The sequence below is a fragment of the Rhipicephalus sanguineus genome, chromosome 3 (genome assembly GCF_013339695.2).
Source record: "Rhipicephalus sanguineus isolate Rsan-2018 chromosome 3, BIME_Rsan_1.4, whole genome shotgun sequence".
NCBI lineage: Eukaryota > Metazoa > Arthropoda > Arachnida > Ixodida > Ixodidae > Rhipicephalus > Rhipicephalus sanguineus.
Genome location: NC_051178.1, coordinates 230,796,228 through 230,815,469, shown reverse-complemented (window position 1 = coordinate 230,815,469; position 19,242 = coordinate 230,796,228). Strand labels below are relative to the sequence as shown.

At 46.5% G+C, this 19,242-nt stretch overlaps 3 protein-coding genes across 3 annotated transcripts in view; 2 read left to right on the top strand and 1 right to left on the bottom strand.

The window, feature by feature from the left end:
• Positions 1-19,242, bottom strand: part of LOC119386375 (zeta-sarcoglycan-like) — a gene marked incomplete at its 5' end in the record, with an annotated part of 259,967 nt that overhangs the window by 85,276 nt on the left and 155,449 nt on the right. The gene's annotated exons all lie outside the window — the stretch shown is intronic.
• On the top strand, positions 2,095-2,965 carry LOC125757925 (uncharacterized). Its single transcript, XM_049414327.1, has 2 exons — positions 2,095-2,431; positions 2,800-2,965. The coding sequence occupies exons 1-2, from the start codon at positions 2,166-2,168 to the stop codon at positions 2,963-2,965; spliced, it is 432 nt and encodes a 143-aa protein (XP_049270284.1). The 5' UTR covers positions 2,095-2,165.
• LOC119386377 (degenerin-like protein unc-105) overlaps positions 4,069-19,242 on the top strand; it is a 37,964-nt gene continuing 22,790 nt past the window's right edge. Inside the window, exons 1-7 of the mRNA XM_049414326.1 lie at positions 4,069-4,077; positions 6,931-7,085; positions 8,315-8,421; positions 9,264-9,421; positions 14,200-14,304; positions 16,833-16,953; positions 17,505-17,577. Coding sequence (XP_049270283.1) covers positions 4,069-4,077; positions 6,931-7,085; positions 8,315-8,421; positions 9,264-9,421; positions 14,200-14,304; positions 16,833-16,953; positions 17,505-17,577 — 728 coding nt within the window. The remainder of the gene's footprint in view (positions 4,078-6,930; positions 7,086-8,314; positions 8,422-9,263; positions 9,422-14,199; positions 14,305-16,832; positions 16,954-17,504; positions 17,578-19,242) is intronic.

Genomic DNA, 19,242 nt, shown 5'->3' with positions numbered 1-19,242 from the left:
TACCTTGCAAAAACGTGCACTATTAGCAGTCAAAAAGTTCCTAGAAAGAAGTGACATACTTGGAAATTATTGAGAAAAACTTTCAAAAGCTGATTTCATTCATACATTTCGACCTGGCTGTGTCGCATGTGTCGCTTCATGTGCAAACTCATTTTGTATGCATGACTGGAATTTGCGAATTTCAGTACTGTTATGTGACTGGACGTTTCGGGTTATTTACAGCATATGCAGTGTTCGTGTGATTACATTTTATGTGAACTATACTGTTATGTGAGGAGACTGTATCCTGTGTGTGTGTGTGTGTGTGTGTGTGTGTGTGTGTGTGCGTGTGCGTGTGCGTGTGCGTGTGTGTGTGTGTGTGTGTGTGTGTGTGTGTGTGTGTGTGTGTGTGTGTGTGTGTGTGTGTGTGTGTGTGTGTGTGTGTGTGTGTGTGCTTCCTTTTTTATGTAAATGGACTATATATGAACTCTACCTAGTTAATCTTTTACGTATTTTTTTTTCTTTTCGTTGCTGTGACTTCACCGTATACTACCACCTGTGAAAAAGAGTAGCCGGCGCTAGACAAAAGTTCCAAAATCTCCTGAACACTATCTAATAAAAGAAGACTGAAATAATTGCAGAGCAACGCGCTTCGACAACCCTAATCCTACACTGCATTAAACACGCTACGGCAACTTCGGTTCCTGCCACGGTGGTCAAGTGGTTATGGTGCTCAACTGCTGACCCACAGGTCGCGGGATCGAATCCTGGCCGCGGCAATCGCATTTTCGATGAAGGCGAAAATGCTAGAGGCCCGTGTACTTAGATTTAGGTGCACGTTAAAGAACCTCAGGTGGTCGAAATTTCCGGAGCCCTCCACTACGGCGTCTCTCATAATCATATCGTTGTTTCCTGGCGTTAAACCTCCACAATTATTATTATTGTCGATTCCTACCCCCTATATGTGCGACTGTTGGGAACGTTAAACTTCTGCGTCATAGTTTTCTTTTTGTATTCACCTCTTTGTTTGAAAACCTGATTGCGAACCTTCCGTTCGCAGAAAGTTCGCTATCTCCGTTTTGATACTTCGCCAGAATTACACGACAATCAAGGATTGTGGAAATGGAATACCGGAATAAAAAGGCGAGGCTGAGGCCGAGCGAGCGTTATTCGTCTGATTACTTTGGTTGTAGAGAGGATGGTCGTCTCTTACCGAAAATTATGAACGTTGTCAAGTATGCTACCCTAAATCTACGCTACGAAAGAACATTCACCGCAATGGGCTTCTACGGCATACTTTGCGTCACCTGGCATTGAGACACCTCTGACGCCATGTCATATTGAATGTGGGAAAGAGAGAGAAGGAAGAGGAAAAACAAGGGCGGAGAGGTCAACCAGACGCACATTTGGTTTGCTACCCTGCACTGGGGGAAGGGGAATGGGGGATAAAACGAAGGAAACGAGAGAGAGAACGAAGAGTGACGCGTCACCCGAGAGTGCACATTGACGCCACAGCTTGTCACTGAAGTCTGCGTAGGTCAGTTGCTGAGCTTTACGTATGTGTTCTTGGCATGGTACTGGGAATGCCGTAGAGAAAGCATGCGAGATCCAAGGATACATAAGCGAACACACTGCGGTGGAAGCCGCACGTCCAACAGTTTATCAAGCAGTGCCCCAGTCCTTGAAGGCACTGGTGGGCAACAGTCATATTAAAGCCGATGGGTCAAGCATCCGAACATCTTTCGAAATAGGCTGCTAATGAATGTGGGACATGCTAACAATGCACTGGGGTGCTCTCCTCGTGCGCTTATCGTTGCTCGGACAAAGCACGCGCTCGTTTCGCTATATATACTACAACTGAATAAGCCGGTAACAGTCCTGATGTTCTCGGTCTGCAAGTAGCTGTAGTTACCAGTGTGGTCGGTTATGGCCGTGTCAGTTTGATGGAGGTGAAAATGCTGGAGGCCCGTGCACTTAGATGTAGGTGCACGTTAAAGAACCCCAGGTGGTCGAAATTTTCGGAGCCCCCCACTACGGTGTCCCTCGTAATCATATCGTGATTTTGGAACGTTAAATCCCAACAATAATTATTATGCCCGTGTCAGCCTGCTTCTTCCTTTCTCATTGTCAACTGTGTTGCATGCGCTTCTATGTCAAATATTCCTAGTTCGCGCTAAGTTCGCGAGATGACCACTCGACCACGGCGGGTGGATGCACTGCTGGCTGAGGCCCTCGAGTCCTCGGGCACCCGAGTACACGGCGGTGGCGGCGACAACAATCCGAGCGCAGGCATGCAGCTGCTGCTTCGGCTGCGGCTTATGTTCGCCGAGTCGGCCATTCCCGGCCTTCGCGTCATCCTCGGCCTGTCTCACCCGGTGCGACGGCTCGCCTGGACGGCAGCCCTTGCGGCGCTCGTGTGCATAGGCCTCAACGACCTCTACATCGTGTTCAGGTACCCCTTTTCTGTCAGAGACATCCTGAACGTACAGCACACGTCGTGGTATCTGGAGCATTCCCCTTTGATACTATAAATATATATATATATAACTTTTGACAGAAAACGCATGTTCAGTTCGCAGCACACTTAAGCAACGTAAACATTTTCCGCAGAAGTTACAGCCGATATAAAATGACATCGGATTTCACAGGCTGGACTGTGTGACTATATATACTATAAATGAATGAAGGAAGGGAATTTCGAGGGGCTCGCTTTCTTTGTTTGACCTACCCTATATGTGGTCATACCATATATGGTCGTACCACATGCTATATATGTCCATCTGCCGTACCATATATGGCTATCTTACACTTCTCTGACAGGGAGTACTTCGAGTATGCCGACACGGTCGACGTCATGTGGGCTAGATCACCCGAAGGAATGGCGCTGCCAGCCGTTACGGTCTGCAACGTGAATCAGGTGCGTGTAGATGACATTGTTGGTAGAGACGTAAGGTCGAGTGACGTCACGCAACTTGACCTTACATAGCCATAAAAATGTGCTTGATTTGATGTCCGGTTTATGGCGTTCATTCGCAAACTATAGCGTGCTAGTAAAAAAAAATAAAGTGGCTTACTACAGAACTGGAATCGTAGTGTTCTATTTCTTTGACCTAATTCTCCATTTACGAGGCATGAAATTAAATTAATATTCATCCCAATGACAATTAGAAGTGCAACGAAGTTTTCTTTCTTAATTCTTGCCGAGTTATAGGCGATCCTTTTTACCATCCAAATATTACATTATATATTGCGTCATGAAAACGTAGATCTTTCATTAGTTTGTTAACCGGTGTTCTTTGTTGATTGTAGGTGGAGAAGAGATCACGTGAGAAGCTCTTCTCGCAGGATTAAAGTATATATAATCCAGGGCTATAGAGGAAAAGTATGGCATCTTATTTTCCTGCCGCGGTTTCCTAAATGTGTTACGTTTCTGTTGCATTCTCCGAAGGTGCGGAAGACCGTCTTCTGCAGTGACATAGAGCTCAATCGAAGCACCGCTACCGAGTGGCAGCACAGAATCTGCGACCAGCAAAAGTCATTGCTGCCCATCTGGGTGAGCTTACGCTGCAACTCCTTGTTAAATGGGAAGCATTTCTTGGTTAAGCAAAGGCACTTCGGCCGTTTGTATCTATCTGGCCGCCTACATCTTGGCGCTCTTATGGTCGTCTCCTTAGCTTAGTACATACCAAAATCGGCATAAGAGGACGTCAGTGTATGCATAGGCGTGCGCAGTGTTCCCCTTCAGGGGGGGGGGGGAGGTTCATCGCGGCGCCCCCCCCTCCCTATTAAATCAATGTATGGGGCAGACTTCGCGCCCCCTTCTTCATAGGTGACTGGGGGGGGCTGCCCCCCCCCCTCTCTGCGCACGCCTATGAGTGTATGACGAACATGAATCGCAGGTCATGACGTGAATAACGCGACTTCTCTTTCGCTTACGTCATGAATCCTTTGCACTGGTCACGAGCGGCACATGGTGTGCGGGTATGCGCCGCAGGTGATTCTCAGTCTATATCAACCCAGACCTTTCAATTCTCAATCAGGCCGTCTGAAGGAGCCTGTGTCACAGAAAATGCGGTGCAGGGGTCGGCGATGTTGCTGGTGGGTTAAGTATTCCGATCGAAGCAAAGAATAAAAATTACGGCTCGAGCCGGAATCGAACCCCGGCATTCTGCATGGCAGTCAAGTGTTCTACCACAGAGCCACGCCAGTGCCTTAAGCTGATTCAGAAAAAGAGCCTACACAAGCGTCATGTCAGGACAGCGCTAAGAGGGGTGGTAGTGTCTGTCTGCTTTTATATCATCGTAACAATTATTGCTTTTCTCTGACTGCTGAAGCTTAGTCAAGCGCAGCACAAATACGCTTACAGCCGCCATGTATGATATGCACATCATCGCATCGTAGCGTGCACTTCGTAGCGATGAAACTAACGTCCTTGCTCTAACGTGAGTGCCATCGTTTCGTCGGACCAAAGGCGACCTTTTGCACGCCAGTGTACTTGGCGTGCCTGGTAAGCCCACGATATGAGCATAACTACTCAATTTACACAATGATGTCGAACCACGTCGTAACGATTGGCTCAAAGCGAAAAATCTGGCATAGGCTGCTTCGCACGAAACTGATCCCCACAATGTGTGGGATATGCCAGATCTTTATTGCGATTTTCATTATTAGCATAATTACCTTAGCCTTTTGTACCATGTATCTAGGCTCCTTACTCTGGCGGCGGCCCTTCTACCAAAACGGAAAAAAAACTTGAAAAGAAAAAAACTAAACAAAAACGCCAGGCCTGCACGGTACACGCCGCACAGTCACAAAGAAAGCTGGAAGAGCGGCCTTTCTAGAGCCTGTTGTAAACTCTCTTGGGGCAACTAATACAAGTACACTTTCAATGTACCCACTGCGCCATAAATCATATTATAGTACTTGTGAAGTATAAGGAAGCACCCACTGTGCCATTATTCGTCATTCTGCGGAGAAGCGTGGTACCTGCTACACACCTGTAAAGCATTATTTGCACTCTGTTGATGCTGTGACTTATGACGATGAAGAATTATGGCTAAGCCCTTTGTAATTGGTTGGACGCATTAAACGACCCATTCGTTACACAATTACTACTCTACCACGCTATATTACATATGTTAACGTGATTCCTTGCCCGACATAACTCCTGTATAGGGTCTTTTTGCGAAGGATTTTCAAGCACCGGCGTGGCTCTGTGGTAGAATACTCGACTGCCATGCAGAGGGCCCAGGCTCAAATGCTATCCGATCCTGAATATCGTTTCTCATTTCGCGCGATAGCAGTTACGGACGCCGGCGACCGCGGCGGAGAACTACGCCACCAAAATCGGCTGTTGTTGTGATCTGATAGCAGCTTTCGCTGTAAAATTTCCATGCTTGTCGGTATCGAACCGATAGCTTACCGAGCTCGCAGCAGTACGATGATCTATCTGTTCAGCCGCCATCATTTGCCTGGCAACGAGAGATTAATTCCGAAAGTTAGCATGCATCGTCGTCAACAACTGCAATCTCGGGGGCTATGGACGCCAAAGAAAGGAGATTTCGCGCACGCACCGTTTTGTAGTTCAGTACCTGTGTAGCGTGCAGACTCATAACTGTTCGCATTAATTTCTCATCCATGTTTCTTGCATGCGTGACCATAGTCACCTTAATATGCGTAAACTTTCATAGCCATGTAAACGCACCCGGAAAATCTGTAAACTCATAATGAAGCCGGAAGGATGCCGTTAAAGATGCTTTAATGATACTTTATAGAAGCCTTTAAGAATACCTTAAATCCATCTCTGGATTTTACACGTCGAGATAAATATTTATTACTGTACGACAGCATATTCTAAGCATTACCAGGCCAGGCCCATTTTACGACTCTTTACATGCAGTCGTATGCAGGTAGCGTAGCTTTTTAAGCTTCCATCATTCAGCGTCACCATCATTCAACTTTAACGCGGCTTACGTCTTCAACTAACACAGCATACTAAACACTACAGAAGGAATACAGACACACACAACAAGCACTGCGGCTACTCCTAATCTTGTCGTGCATTACCGGCCATGTGGTTGCGCTGTGCTTTTCACGAGCGCTAACCTGTTGCTCAGGCATAAAGTTCTGATTAACGGGGAAGTGGTACAAGCATGTCACATAGTCAGAGGAAGAAAAACTGTTTCAGCAGTGCTTCAGTTGAAATGCATGATAAAGAATTTACTTTTATGTAGAGGGTAGCTTTTCTCAAGTTAAGCGGGTGTCGACAGAGGCGGCACCTCATATCACGTGTTCCTAGTTTCAACAAGTGGTCTTGTACACGCATACATGGTGCTTATGAAGGCGGCATCTGCCTTCCTTAGCACCATGTATGTTCATGCCTTGACCCCTCTTCCTCAACCACAGAAGGGGAGGAGAACAGAGCAAGTGCGAAAGATTAAAAATTCTTGAACAGGGAGCCAACGTTTCGACAAGTGGTCTTGTCTTCTACAATACTTTGTATTTATGTGAAAGAATCAACAAAGCCTTCAGTTACGAGCAGCGTATGTTGTTTGTGTCACTCTTCCGCCCCAGTGTTTAGTGCACTGCGTTAGTTCAAGTTGAAGCATTACCGACTAGCCCAAGTGGCAGTTTTATCGCACCTTTCGTGCCTTTTGCGAGCGAGTCGACAGAACAAATGGGAAAATATGCACGGCCTCCTGTTAGGACCGCGTTTCAGTTCTAATACGACCACGTAAAGCGTGTAGAGATAAAAAATTCTTCAGCACGGGGTGTAGGTGGAGGCAACGCTTCGACAGGTGGTCCTGTCAAGCAGACAAGACCACTTGTCGGAATGTCGGCTCTAGCGACGCCCCGAATTAAAGGTCTTTCATCATCACTCCAAGCTTTCATCTTCTCGTGTAAGCTCCTGCCTTGTAAGTAAAGGGTGTGTCTCGCGATGTGGATGCGCAGTTACGCGAGGACGACGCTGCGCAGCGCGAGGAGTTTTACAAGTGGATCGCCGAACTACAGCGGCGGAACGAGACGACGGCCAAAGTGCTGGGTCATCAGAGGGAGAACATGGTGGTCAGCTGCCTGGTTGGCGGGAAAGACTGCAACACTCCCGAGTAAAAGATTGCTGCCAGTTTCCGTTTTGTCACAGCCCTGTCGCCCATCGGTATAGTAACCCGGAGCGAGGATGCACAGTTCAACGTCGTATGCTTGTGCAGAAGCTACAGGACCAATATATAGATTTACCTTCGGTTCCTTTACACTATACTATACCATACATACTATACTATACTATACTATACTATACTATACTATACTATACTATACTATACTATACTATACTATACTATACTATACTATACTATACTATGTACTGTACTGTACTGTACTGTACTGTACTGTACTGTACTGTACTATACAATACTTATGCTATGTATACTATAGTCTACGCGGCGGCTGCATTTTCGATGGAGGTGAAAATGTTTGAGGCCCGTGTACTTAGATTTAGGTGCACGTTACAGAACCCCAGGTGGTCGAAATTTCCGAAGCCCTCCACTGCGGCGTCTCTCATAATCATATCGTGGTTTTGGGACGTTAAACCCCAGATATTAAATTAAGTACTATAGTCTACAGTGCACTGAAGTTCGCTGTGCGCTTCGTCAGTGCGACACTGCATACGTATACCCTGTGTACTGCAATACAATCTTCAGGAACGACGACATCAGAGTACATCCATTTTTGTTACGGGATGAGTATAGTGCAGGCCTAAACCTGGGAATGGAAATGAAATTAAATTGCATACAATACACACGAGACATTCAATGAACTAGGCGTATCTCGTGCTTAAGTTCGTACCTATCTGTTAAACGCGCTAAAGCGCTCGCAATGCCCTTTTAATTCATGCAACTATAGCTGCGCTCACCAACTACGCAGAGCGATGGAGATAAAATTAGCTTTTTTAGATGTGAAGCATCTTATAGCGGAGTTCAATCCGGTGGTGGTGTGCGGCGTGACCACCCTTACTGGGCATGCGCAAGCCCTCTCCACACACCTCCGCTCCCTCTCCCCCTCTCCACTTCCCATTTACCCTCTCCTTTCCCCTCTCCCCATCTCCCTTTTCCCTCTCTCCCCTCCCCTTCTCCACTTCCCCTCTCCCCTTTGCCTCTCTCCCCTCCCCTCTCCACTCCCCCTCTGAAACGCGGGCTCTACATGCCGAAACGCTGCTTCGCATCGCCTCAAGATGGTGTGATTTTTTCGACTTCTTTGTGCCAGCGTCGCCTATGTTCAGCTATACCTGGCTGTCGCTGTTCCCCCTACATTTAAATGACTCTCCTTTTCTTCAAAGGCATCTTCAAATGAAAGTTTACGGCCGTTACGGCAATTGTTTCTGTCTGGGCTGCAATCTCAGTGCAGAAAGAGAGAAGATACAGACGGCCTACAGCCCGGACCAAGGTACTGTTATCTGCACGTCTTACAAGAGCACACACTAAGAGTTAGTAAAGACGCCTGGAAAACTATCAGCGAGAAATAATATCGCCAATAAACAATCTCACCCTGTAAAGCGATTATAAATGTAGAGGACTGGGGCACATTTTGGAAGCATGTGTGATGAGAATACATATGACTGAATGCAGCATAGCAAGCTTGAAAGCCTGCACTTGCTAAATTCAAATCGTGGAAAGTGTGCTTTGTCTGTTTAGGTTAAGTCTGACTGCTGCTGTACGCACACGGCACTGAACGCGCTTCAGGCAAATTCTTATGCCCCTCGAAAAGGAATTTGCTTATTTACATAGGATACGATACAGTTTGTTAAAATCCTATATCCACGTCTTTCTACTTTGAATAACGTTAGCGGTTCTTTTTTTTTTCATTGTTTCATCTATGAGTTCCATGTATATTGGCAGTCAAGCACTACGTTGATCATCTTTTGGCAGACGTGTTTGCGTTCCTTGCGCTGTTTCGCAGCCTTCACAGCAAAATTCAAACGACTCACTGTGTTCACCCTTCGTCTTACGCATGATAGCCCACCCTAGTCACCTCAACGTCCTTGATATGTTCTTTTACGGGACCCTCTCCGTGCCATTTTTCACCTCCTTGTTTCTTTTTTTTTTTTTTCGCGACCGTGTGCACCTCGATTGCTGCCATGTTGCATGATTTTGCGCACTTGTGAGTTCGGATGTCAAGTTGCCCGCCATCCCATTTTTCCAGCATAATCCCCAGCATAATCTACAATTTTGCTTGCCATTTAGCGCTTTTTCTTTCTTCTTTTTTTTGCTCACGTTATGCACAAAAAGGTGTTCGCCTGCTACTGAACCTGGAGATCCACGAGTACCTTCCTCACACAACAGAAGCGGGCTTTGTCGTCAGCGTCCATCAGCCCGGAGTGCAGGTCGACTTCCGCGACAGCATATTTTTGCTGCCTTGCCACACGACGATGATCAGCGTTACGCAGGTTGGAGTTTGACATTTCATAGCTTGGAACATAGACTACTTGTCCGATGCTGTAGTAACAGACGCTGTACTAACATATTTGATCATATTTGTTAAGTGCCAGAAACGCTCCCAAGCTGTAAAATATAGCCGGTGTTTCTTGTAGAACATACAGCAGCTCCAGATGCCATATTTACAACGCTATTGTTGTTGTTGTTGTTGTTGGTGGTGGTGGTGGTGCCCTTAAAGGGCCTCTCACCAGGCCATATAGCAAATTTTAGTTAGACGCTGGAAGTTGTTGTGTGCCGAATGGAGAGCAGTATGCCGCAAGAATTTTTCAAATCGGTTCACTACTAGCTGAGAAAAAGAATAATTTGTAGCGGTGCGAAACCACGATGCGAGGAGGCGAGTTTCAAACCCTTGCCACTCGCCCCGTGTAGCCTTAGCAAGCCAAATCCCTTCCCTGCCCTCTTCACTTGACACATACGCATGAACACGTCATGCGCATGCATGGTCACGTGCGCATGACGTGCCTGAGTCAACCCGAGCACGCTGTCAAGCTCGTCAGAGTGATCGACAAACGCTCGTTACATCGTGACCAAGAAAAAGCCCTCTTTAATGTTTCGTCGTGAAATATATACAGTCAGAATGATCACATGACTCTCGTGATAACCGGATGATGGAAACAAAGATAGCGCGTGTCTCGGCGCTTGTCTCTGGAACAGGCGGCCACGGAATGCAGCAGGATGACGTCACATCTTCCCCGTTTTATAAGCATCGTTGGCCTGCCAAGAAAGAAAAACATTTCACAAATTAGTCATCAATACCGAGTCTTTTTGGAGCTCGTATGACGCGCCCATATCGCGTCGTTCTTTGCTCTGGACTTGAAGTTTCGTTCGATGAACGAGGCTCTTGGATGTCAGACGACTTCGTAGCTACGATGTCTTTGCCCGTCGCGTCCGTTGGCTCGTTGTTTCGTGGATGCTGCTCCGACTTTACGGGGCTTGTTTCTCCTCCGTGTGGGAGAAGGAACAGATGACGCCTGTTTCTGCGTACGGTTTTTCCTTCAGTTTGGACCCAGTAGGATCTCGGTGTTTGGAAGGACGAAGGACCGTGCCCTCGGCGCCTCTGTCTTTCAGCCATACTTGAGTGCCTGCGGATAGACAGGGAAGAGGTCTCGCAGCATGACGTTTGTCAAAATACATCTTTTGTTTTGTCTGTATTTTTCGTCTTGCTCTTTCCAAGAAGCCTTTACTACTTCTGGCCTTAGCGCGGATGGCATGCACGGTACTTTTGAGCGTAAGCGGCGGCTCATTAGCAGCTGCGCTGGACTATAGCCTGTTGGACCCGGCGTGTTTCTATAGTTCAGCAAGGCGATGTAGGGGTCCTCTGCCTTCTTCAAAAGTCTTTTAAGAGTCCCTACCATGCGCTCAGCTTCCCCGTTAGCTTGTGGGTAACGAGGACTTGTTGTGACACGCCTAAAGCCGTAGTTTCTTGCAAAATCAGCAAACGGGAATGAGATGAATTGTGGTCCGTTGTCCGATATTACCGTTTGCGGTATCCCATGCCTGGCGAAGCAGCTTTTCAGATGCTGGATGACCGCCTTCGACGACGTTCCTTCATCCAGTAGGGCCAGCTCAGGGTACCTGGAGTGATAATCGACAACGACAAGATAGACAGCTCCTTTCATCTCAAATAAATAAATTCCGATTTTCTGCCATGGCAGCTCGGTTGTTTCCGATGGAATCATTGGTTCGGAAAATTGGGTACGCTCTGTGGCGCATGCTTGGCAGTTGGCCACGGTTTGGGCAATGTCTTTGCTAATTCCTGGCCACCAGAGATATTCTTTCGCGCTCGCGCGGCAGCGTGCACTTCCCTGGTGTCCCTCGTGAACCCTCCGAAGCATTTCTTTCCGCAGCGCTCGTGGAATCACCAGCCTTGAGTCCTTTAAAAGCAACTGCTTGCAGACCGAGATATTACCACGATGCGCCCAGAATGGCTTGAGAAGTTGTGGTGTGTGGTGCTTAGCGGGCCAACCTTGCATACAAGCTTCGAGCAACGACGCACATTCGGGGTCATTTGCTTGCTCTGAGCGTATGCGTTCGAGCATGTCGTCGGAGAACGCATACTGAACGACTCCCTCCACGTGAGCCGAAACGTCTGCTTCAGACAACTCTCCGACCGAAAGCAACTCTCCGTCTGTTTTCTCATGTAGCCCAGACGCGAATCTGTAGTCGTCAAATTCGTCCATCCAGGCGGGCCAGTCCGCTGCGTTCTGGAAGTCGAAGGGCTTAGGAGGCTTGATTCCCGCCATTCTGAAGCGTTGTCGCCGGTACGGCTCGTTCTCGTAGACGCAGCTGCCGGTCGTTCGCTTGTTGACGGGGCCGTTGAAGCGCTACTTGGCTACATCGGAACCACTTCTGACACCATGTCAAGCTCGTCAGAGTGATCGACAGACGCTCGTTACATCGTGACCAAGAAAAAGCCCTCTTTAATGTTTCGTCGTGAAATATATACAGTCAGAATGATCACATGACTCTCGTGATAACCGGATGATGGAAACAAAGATAGCGCGTGTCTCGGCGCTTGTCTCTGGAACAGGCGGCCACGGAATGCAGCAGGATGACGTCACACACGCGAGCGGCGTTGCACGGCCGCTACCTTTTTTTTTATGTAGCGGCCGTGGGCGTTTTGTCGGCGTTCTCTGCGGTGTACTGCCTGTTTCTGCGGGACGGGCATGAAAGTTGAGACATTTGTATGGGCACGAGAGTGCCGGTATCATGAGCCAGCGCCGCATTAACGTTTACTTGGACGCGGTAGAATAAATGAGCATAATGAGTGCTCGAACGCGCTAGAACATTACTTTCGTTTCCAGGGCTGGCGTCTGCTCGATGCGCTAACCGCGGGGACACGAACGCATGGGAAAGGTAGGCACATTAGCCCCGCATCTCGCTGCTATTCACGAAAAAAAAAAATGAAAAAGACGCACACATTCCCTTTGTGTGTCTCATTATTTCTCTGAAGTTTTAACGCGGTAGCGTTAGAGAGCTCGTGTCGCAGATATTCCGCTGTCGGCGTCGGCACCGTTGGTTGTGAGCGAAAAATCATCCGTGAGCGAAAAATCGAGAAAGTAGCAAATAAAATAAACGACAAAATCTGCGGTCCCAATGAGGATCGAACCCGGGCCGTTCGCGTGGCAAGCAGGTGTCTTACCACAAAGCCACGATGTTGCTTGCAGCTGCTGTGGACAAAAACACTACATAAATGTCATGTAGTGAAAGGAGTCTCGACGCATTTTGTTCGGCAGGTGTCACGACGAAAACGAGCCCATACGGTAGGCGCATTCGCGAGGCCATCAAACTACGTCGAAAAACGCCGGGATAGTGCAGCCATCGCCGCTAAATACACACACGAACTTTCAAACAGCTCTAAAAATGGACATTTATGTCCATCTAGAGGAAAACATATCAAGCCAACGCAGCAAACGCTAGATAATGTGCTGCCATCTGTGAGGCATTGTGAGAAATATGTCTCGACGTTTCATGGCATCCGAGAGGGCCGGCGCGCGGCGTATATCTTGGAGGCCATGCGACTCTTGCTTTAGATCGAAAGCCTGTAAAATTCGCGCGCGTGCGTGCGTGTGTGTTTGTAACAATACACATTAATAAGTATGCACTTAGAGGTTGAAGTGCGCACTAGGGGCCGGATTTCGCTATCGCGTTCAACTCTTAAAGGCGAAGCTTAAGTGTCCCCCAATTTTTATTAATCTATTCAAGCAACAAATTGCACAAACTACACATGTCGTGTCAAATAATTATCGCAGTGTCACGTGCTGCTGTTGGCGACGTCAGAGCACAGTCGTCTACGTAGAGGAGCGACGTTACAGCACTACCATCTACGTAGGGCCATTTTATCATGTACGTCATCTCCTCATTCTCTAAAGCGCGCGCCCGCGAGAGGAAGGGCAAGCAGCGTTCACCTTGAAATTTGACCCATTTCCGCGGCGCGTAGCGTTGCAAATTTTTGGCAGACGTGATCGTGAACGTCCAGTGTATGCATTGCGCTCGTTAGCTCAAAATTGTCAAACCTGGTGAGGGGCCCTTTAAGGAGCGCTGCTTGCCGTCGGTTAACCTAAAGGTTGGCCATCTCGTAGAACATACAACAGGTGCACATGCCACATTTACAAAGTTGTTGTTGTGTTGTTGTTGTTGTTGTTGTTGTTGTTGTTGTTGTTGTTGTTGTTCGTGAGAAGCGCTGCTTGTTTGTGAATACAAGCCCTGAACTCTGGCCTATAGAACTTGTCATAAAACGAGGCGTCTCGTACACGAGGCTTCAAGGTCTTCAAAATATACTTGCTACATCCGCGATACTTCATCTATTGTTAGCCAGCCTTTTCTCGATATTAAACAATGCAAGTGACGAATTTTTCCATAACGTCACATTTTTTATATTTATATATATGAAAAAAATGGGAAGGTCGGCTATGTTAGAACCGGCTATTCCATCTTCATGATAGTAGTATTGAATAAATACACAAATACAAGAATAATGAGCAAGAATAAAGAATAAGAAAATAAAAAAAATGAAAAGAGGCACTATGTACACATACAATATGTGGCGTATGAAGCATGAGCAAATTGTAAAGAATTCGTCTTGAATGTAAAACATTGCCGCGATTGGAGAGGTCGCCTAATAAACGCGAGTGGGCAGTTGGGATTATGTCGCAAGATACACTGCTGTCCCTTGGGTGAATACGAACGCCGTTTGACGTACTTCCCCCCTCTTGGACTGTTTTCGCAGTCTATTTATTTTCGGCTAGAGCCTCCGTACCGGAACCCATGCCAGCGGGATTTCCCCGAGAAATACCGCGAATATGTTCCCCCGGACCGAGTGTACACAAGAAAGGTGAGCTGCACACAGTGACACATCTGGAGAATTTTTGTGATTTAAAGCATAATACATCCTTTGGTTTAACTCTTCATATGTGTGACGCATTAAAGCTGTTCTATATAAGGTGAAGTCAAACAAGGATTAGCGTTTTTCTTCTTACGAGGTTAACTCAAGAAAGTTCTATTATTCCATCAGAGTAATTCGGTGCAGTACCGATATAACTGTAACTTGTTTCGCGTTTTTAAATCACAACAACCTTTAGCAATAAAGGAAACACATTTGAGAGCAATTTAAGATGGAATATCCGATTTCTTTTGAATCACTTCTTTTAAATTTGGCAGTATAGTCTAAATCTGTTCCCACCCTATTTCCTTCTTTGTTCATTGCATATTGTATGTCTATCGTTATATAGAAGGCGACTGGATGTAAGCATATTGGATGTATTGGATATAAGGATATGTAACCTAAATGCGCATTCAGCTGTTCGCATTTCAACTGGTTCGTGCAGTACGTTCTGTATGGGTAATTATTGAACATGCAAATGAACATGAAGCATCTAGTATACTCCTGCAAAAGGAGAAAACAACGAATTCAATTCATTATGCCGTCAAGGCGTTACTATTGTACTGCCCTGTAAGAAGATCGCTTCATAACCATAAGGACTGAATCAATATACTGCTGAAACTGCTGAGTAGCTAAGGCCAAAAAAGAAAGAAAGCATCAAAGAAACAAAGACTGGTAATTCTATGTTTGTATTTGAGCTGTGCTGCCAGACCTTTACACAGAAGCTGCGCCTACACCGGCCTATCCAGCACCCCACCGCTCGACTTCGTTCGCCATCATCGGTGCAATGTACACTAAGCGGACAGTTCAGATGCACTCGAGGTTATCACGAGAACTACCTGCGTAAGCTACCACTCACAATGGACAATGCGCATGGGCACAGCTAAGATCGTGCGCACGCATACCGAGATCGAGTGTAATTGCCCGATTTCCCCATCGATTAGAGAGTGTTGCTTCTGTTTTATGTGATGTTGTTGCGTATAGTGTACGTTTCCTTCATAATCCGACCTCCCACTTTTAGGATGAAGCAAAACGGTCGCTGACGCTGGGAGAGGTTTCTATTAAGCGTTCCAACTCCCGGAAAAACCGAACACCCGGTCAGGAAAGGCTGGCGAACTACAGGAAAAACCCTCTTTTCTCAGCGGCAGCACATATTCTCAATAGAGAAGCTGTCTGACACGAGACACTTGCTCCATTGTTTTATAGAGCTAGACTACCACTAACCCTCCTACGCATCTTAGGAGGTAAAGAAATGTCAGCAGTGCAAGACCGGAGTAACACCAAGCGTAACGAATGTAATCAACAATACACGACCATGATGAGGCACCACTGCGGTGACGTCACGAAGCAGCCTCTATATATATTATATATATATATATATATATATATTATATATAATATGTATATAGATAAGTAACTTGTTTGAATATGCGTGTTAGTTACTGGTACGCTTTCCTGTTTCTTGACAGCCCTATGTCCTTTATAAAAATCGGTCATCAAGGGTAGATCCGGCGCTTATCCGAAACGTCGACGTAATAAATGAAGTTTTCTTGAAGTTGCCACCTCTCATACTTATATATATATATATATATATATATATATATATATATATATATATATATATATATATATATATATATATATATATATATATATATATATATATATATATATATATATATTGTGGGAATCGAGCGCATCACCACCGATAACAACACGTCCTGCGCAGTGGGGATGCGCGCGTCCTACAGATTGCCTAGAAAAGCGCGAGCCGACCCGAAGGGCAGGCAGTTGGCGACGGACTGGCGAAGTGTATGCGCGCTTGTGGTGGACGGCCGGCGTGGCGAAGGCTGAACTGAACGGTTGATGGCATGTGTTGTGGCCGCGAGGACGTTCAGTTGTTAGATTAACTTTTGGCTGTTTCTTTTACTAATAAATGTTTTGTGAGTTGTGAGGCAGCGCTGTATCCCGTCATTTGGCCAGACGACGAGAACCCCTACAAATATATATATATATATATATATATATATATATTATATATATATATTATATATATAGGCATTAAGATAAGCGCCGATCTACCCTTGATGACCCATTGTTATAAAGGACATAGGGCTGTCAAGCAACAGGAAAGCGTAAGTTACTTGTGAATGTTTCAGGGTTCTAATGCATAACCATTATTTCCGGCTTGTCCACATCAGTGTTACAGTGATTACGGTGCTCACGGCTTATCTGAAGGTCACGGGTTCGATCCAGGGCGGGGCGGTCGCATTTCGATGGAGGCGAAATGCAAGAGGCCCGTGTATTGTGCGATGTCAGTGCGCATTAAAGAACACCAGCTGATCGAAATTTCCTGAGCCCTTCACTATGGCATGCCTCATAATTATATCGTGGTTTTGGCGCGCAGAACCCCAGATGTGACTATTACTGCAGGCTATTGTAGGTCAATAATGTGACGATCCACTCTTCCTTTTCATCAGGCCTGCAGACACATTTGCGCCCAGCTATACGTTATCGCCGCCTGTGGTTGCCAGTCGCACGATTACGACACGGTCGACCGGTCACTGGCCGACATATGTAACGAAGACGACGAGGAACTCAGTGAGTTAAGCACGCAGCAATGGCCTTAAAACAAGTATATGCAGTTAACTATCGACGGCACTGGCAGTGTCCGAAATTACGTTAACTTTTTTAGGACAGAGAGTAAATATACATGTGCTGTAAGGTTAAATGTGAATCAACAATATGGCGCTCTTTGGCCGTCAAATGGCCCTTGCGCAAATAAACATCATATATCATCATGAATCAACAAAAAACTCGAAGAAACTGCGCGTAAGAAAAGACAGACACGGAATCATGATGAGTATTGAAATGAAAATTTACTCTACACACACACACACACACACACACACACACACACACACACACACACACACACACACACACACACACACACACACACACACACACACACACGCGCGCGCGCACACACACACTACAACAACGACGAACTCGTCACATACATACATCGCACAAAACAAATATAGCAATACTGTACTTTCGAGCAGGAATAGGTAGGGTATACAGTAAAGTAGTAGAAGTTTATACGCAGACGCGTTCTTCTTTAACCTGTATTACAAATTATCTTTCAGATAAATGCATCGCAGAAGTGTCCGAGAGGATTGACGGAGGGAAAGTTGACTGCCCGTGCTTAGAAAGCTGCACGTAAGTTTGCCCTTGATTGTGCAGGCGGGTAACGCTACACCAACAATTTCGGCTCTTATACATTGCGTCTAAGAAAAGAGAAAATGCAGCATTGCGCATTAACGCTCCAGAAAGAGATTGCTACATCTTACTGCATGAACCGAGAACTTTGTTTAAAGGTTGGTGCTGCCACAGTTAAGTTTCAACGGCCCCAACTCATGTGAGACAGGTAAATGCCACAACAGGATGCGCTATACAAGTGGTTCTCAAATGGGGTTCCGCGGAGCCGTCTTAGGGCTTCCGCGACGCTATCGCCGCGAAAAAAAAATTGTTTTTGGAGGCGAGTTTCGACCTATTTCCAGTTCCAGGTCCTGCTCCAGGAACTGCAGCATCATTCGGAACAAGATCACCTCGGCTGCCCCAACGCCTCAGTTAAAAACTAAGCCTTCTGTATCAGCCGCAATAGCGCTGCATTTCCGTCTCTTGTTCTGTCTTCCTTTTATTACGGTACCGAGCGCGTACCCCCCCCCCCCCCCCCCCCTCGGTTCGTCACACCAAGGGGTCCGCCATCACTTTGACCAGTCCCAAGGGTTACCCGACACATCGACGACTGAGAACCACTACCCTATAATTTTAATTATCGAGAATTTTGACGCTGACGTAAGTTTTAAAGATTCAATGATTCAGCAGTGACTCCAATTTCAAGAAATAACGAGCGGTAACGACAGTGCTCTATGATTTAACCACACACTCCCTAGTTTATTTGATCTATACATGTGTTAATCAAGACCTTGCCGCAAGCATGAGACTGTATGACTGTAGAGACAGCTTGACAAACTGTATCTGACAAAAGTTTTTCTATTGACCTGCGTTTTACAATGTGTACCTGTTCCTGCGATGGCCGTTGCCTCTGTCTCAAACGGTATGATCCGTTTGTGCTCTGGAGATTTACCGTTAGGTATACTCGCCCCTGACTGCAGCTGCTGTAGTAAGTGGTACCGTTGAAAACCTTGAATATTGTTTTAGTATATTCCTAGGCCTGCTTAGACCTAAGCCGATCCCATTATCAGCTTGGTCGCAAGGCAAATGATATTCATGCAGAAAATCTGGATAAGACCAGCACAGTTAGCTCCTACATAAGCAATATAGTTTTAGTGTTGGCCACATGAAGTGCTAACCACTTCAAAAAATCAGTGGTGATAGCAGTGAACATACAAGGGGAAAAAATGTATTTTTTTACCAGCTCTATCGCGTGCAAAGAGAAAAGCACTTCCGTCGCAGCTTTTGTCTTTATGTGTACTTGGTTTCACGCCAGCAGACCATATCATATCATGGCATTTGCCACTGCGTCACTCTCGAAGACTTCCATTGGATCCATCCATGCCATGCGTACCCCATCGATCAGTGGCTTTTAACTTTTGCCTCCTCCTTCTTTCTTTTTATAAACGAGCCGCTTCCGGTGTACCGCCGTTGCCTTCTCGTATAGGCAAAAATGCCGTGCACTTCGATTGGCTGCAGAGCCGTGTCCAGGCGTCGCGGCGCCAACCGATCCACGCATCCGCTTTTTGGCTGGTGTATGCGTCGTTCCAGCGTAGGCACTAACGTGGTGGCCGGCAGACCGGAAGCGATCTGTCTCAGGAAAAAAGCAAGATAGAGAGAGAAAACGATTCCGCGGCGCATACCCTT

Excerpts from the sequence above, each read along its gene's own strand:
- LOC125757925 (XM_049414327.1), top strand. The coding sequence starts at position 2,166 with ATGACCACTCGACCACGGCGGGTGGATGCACTGCTGGCTGAGGCCCTC. Across the intron at positions 2,432-2,799 it reads GACCTCTACATCGTGTTCAG|GGAGTACTTCGAGTATGCCG; the intron begins GTACCCCTTTTC and ends CTTCTCTGACAG.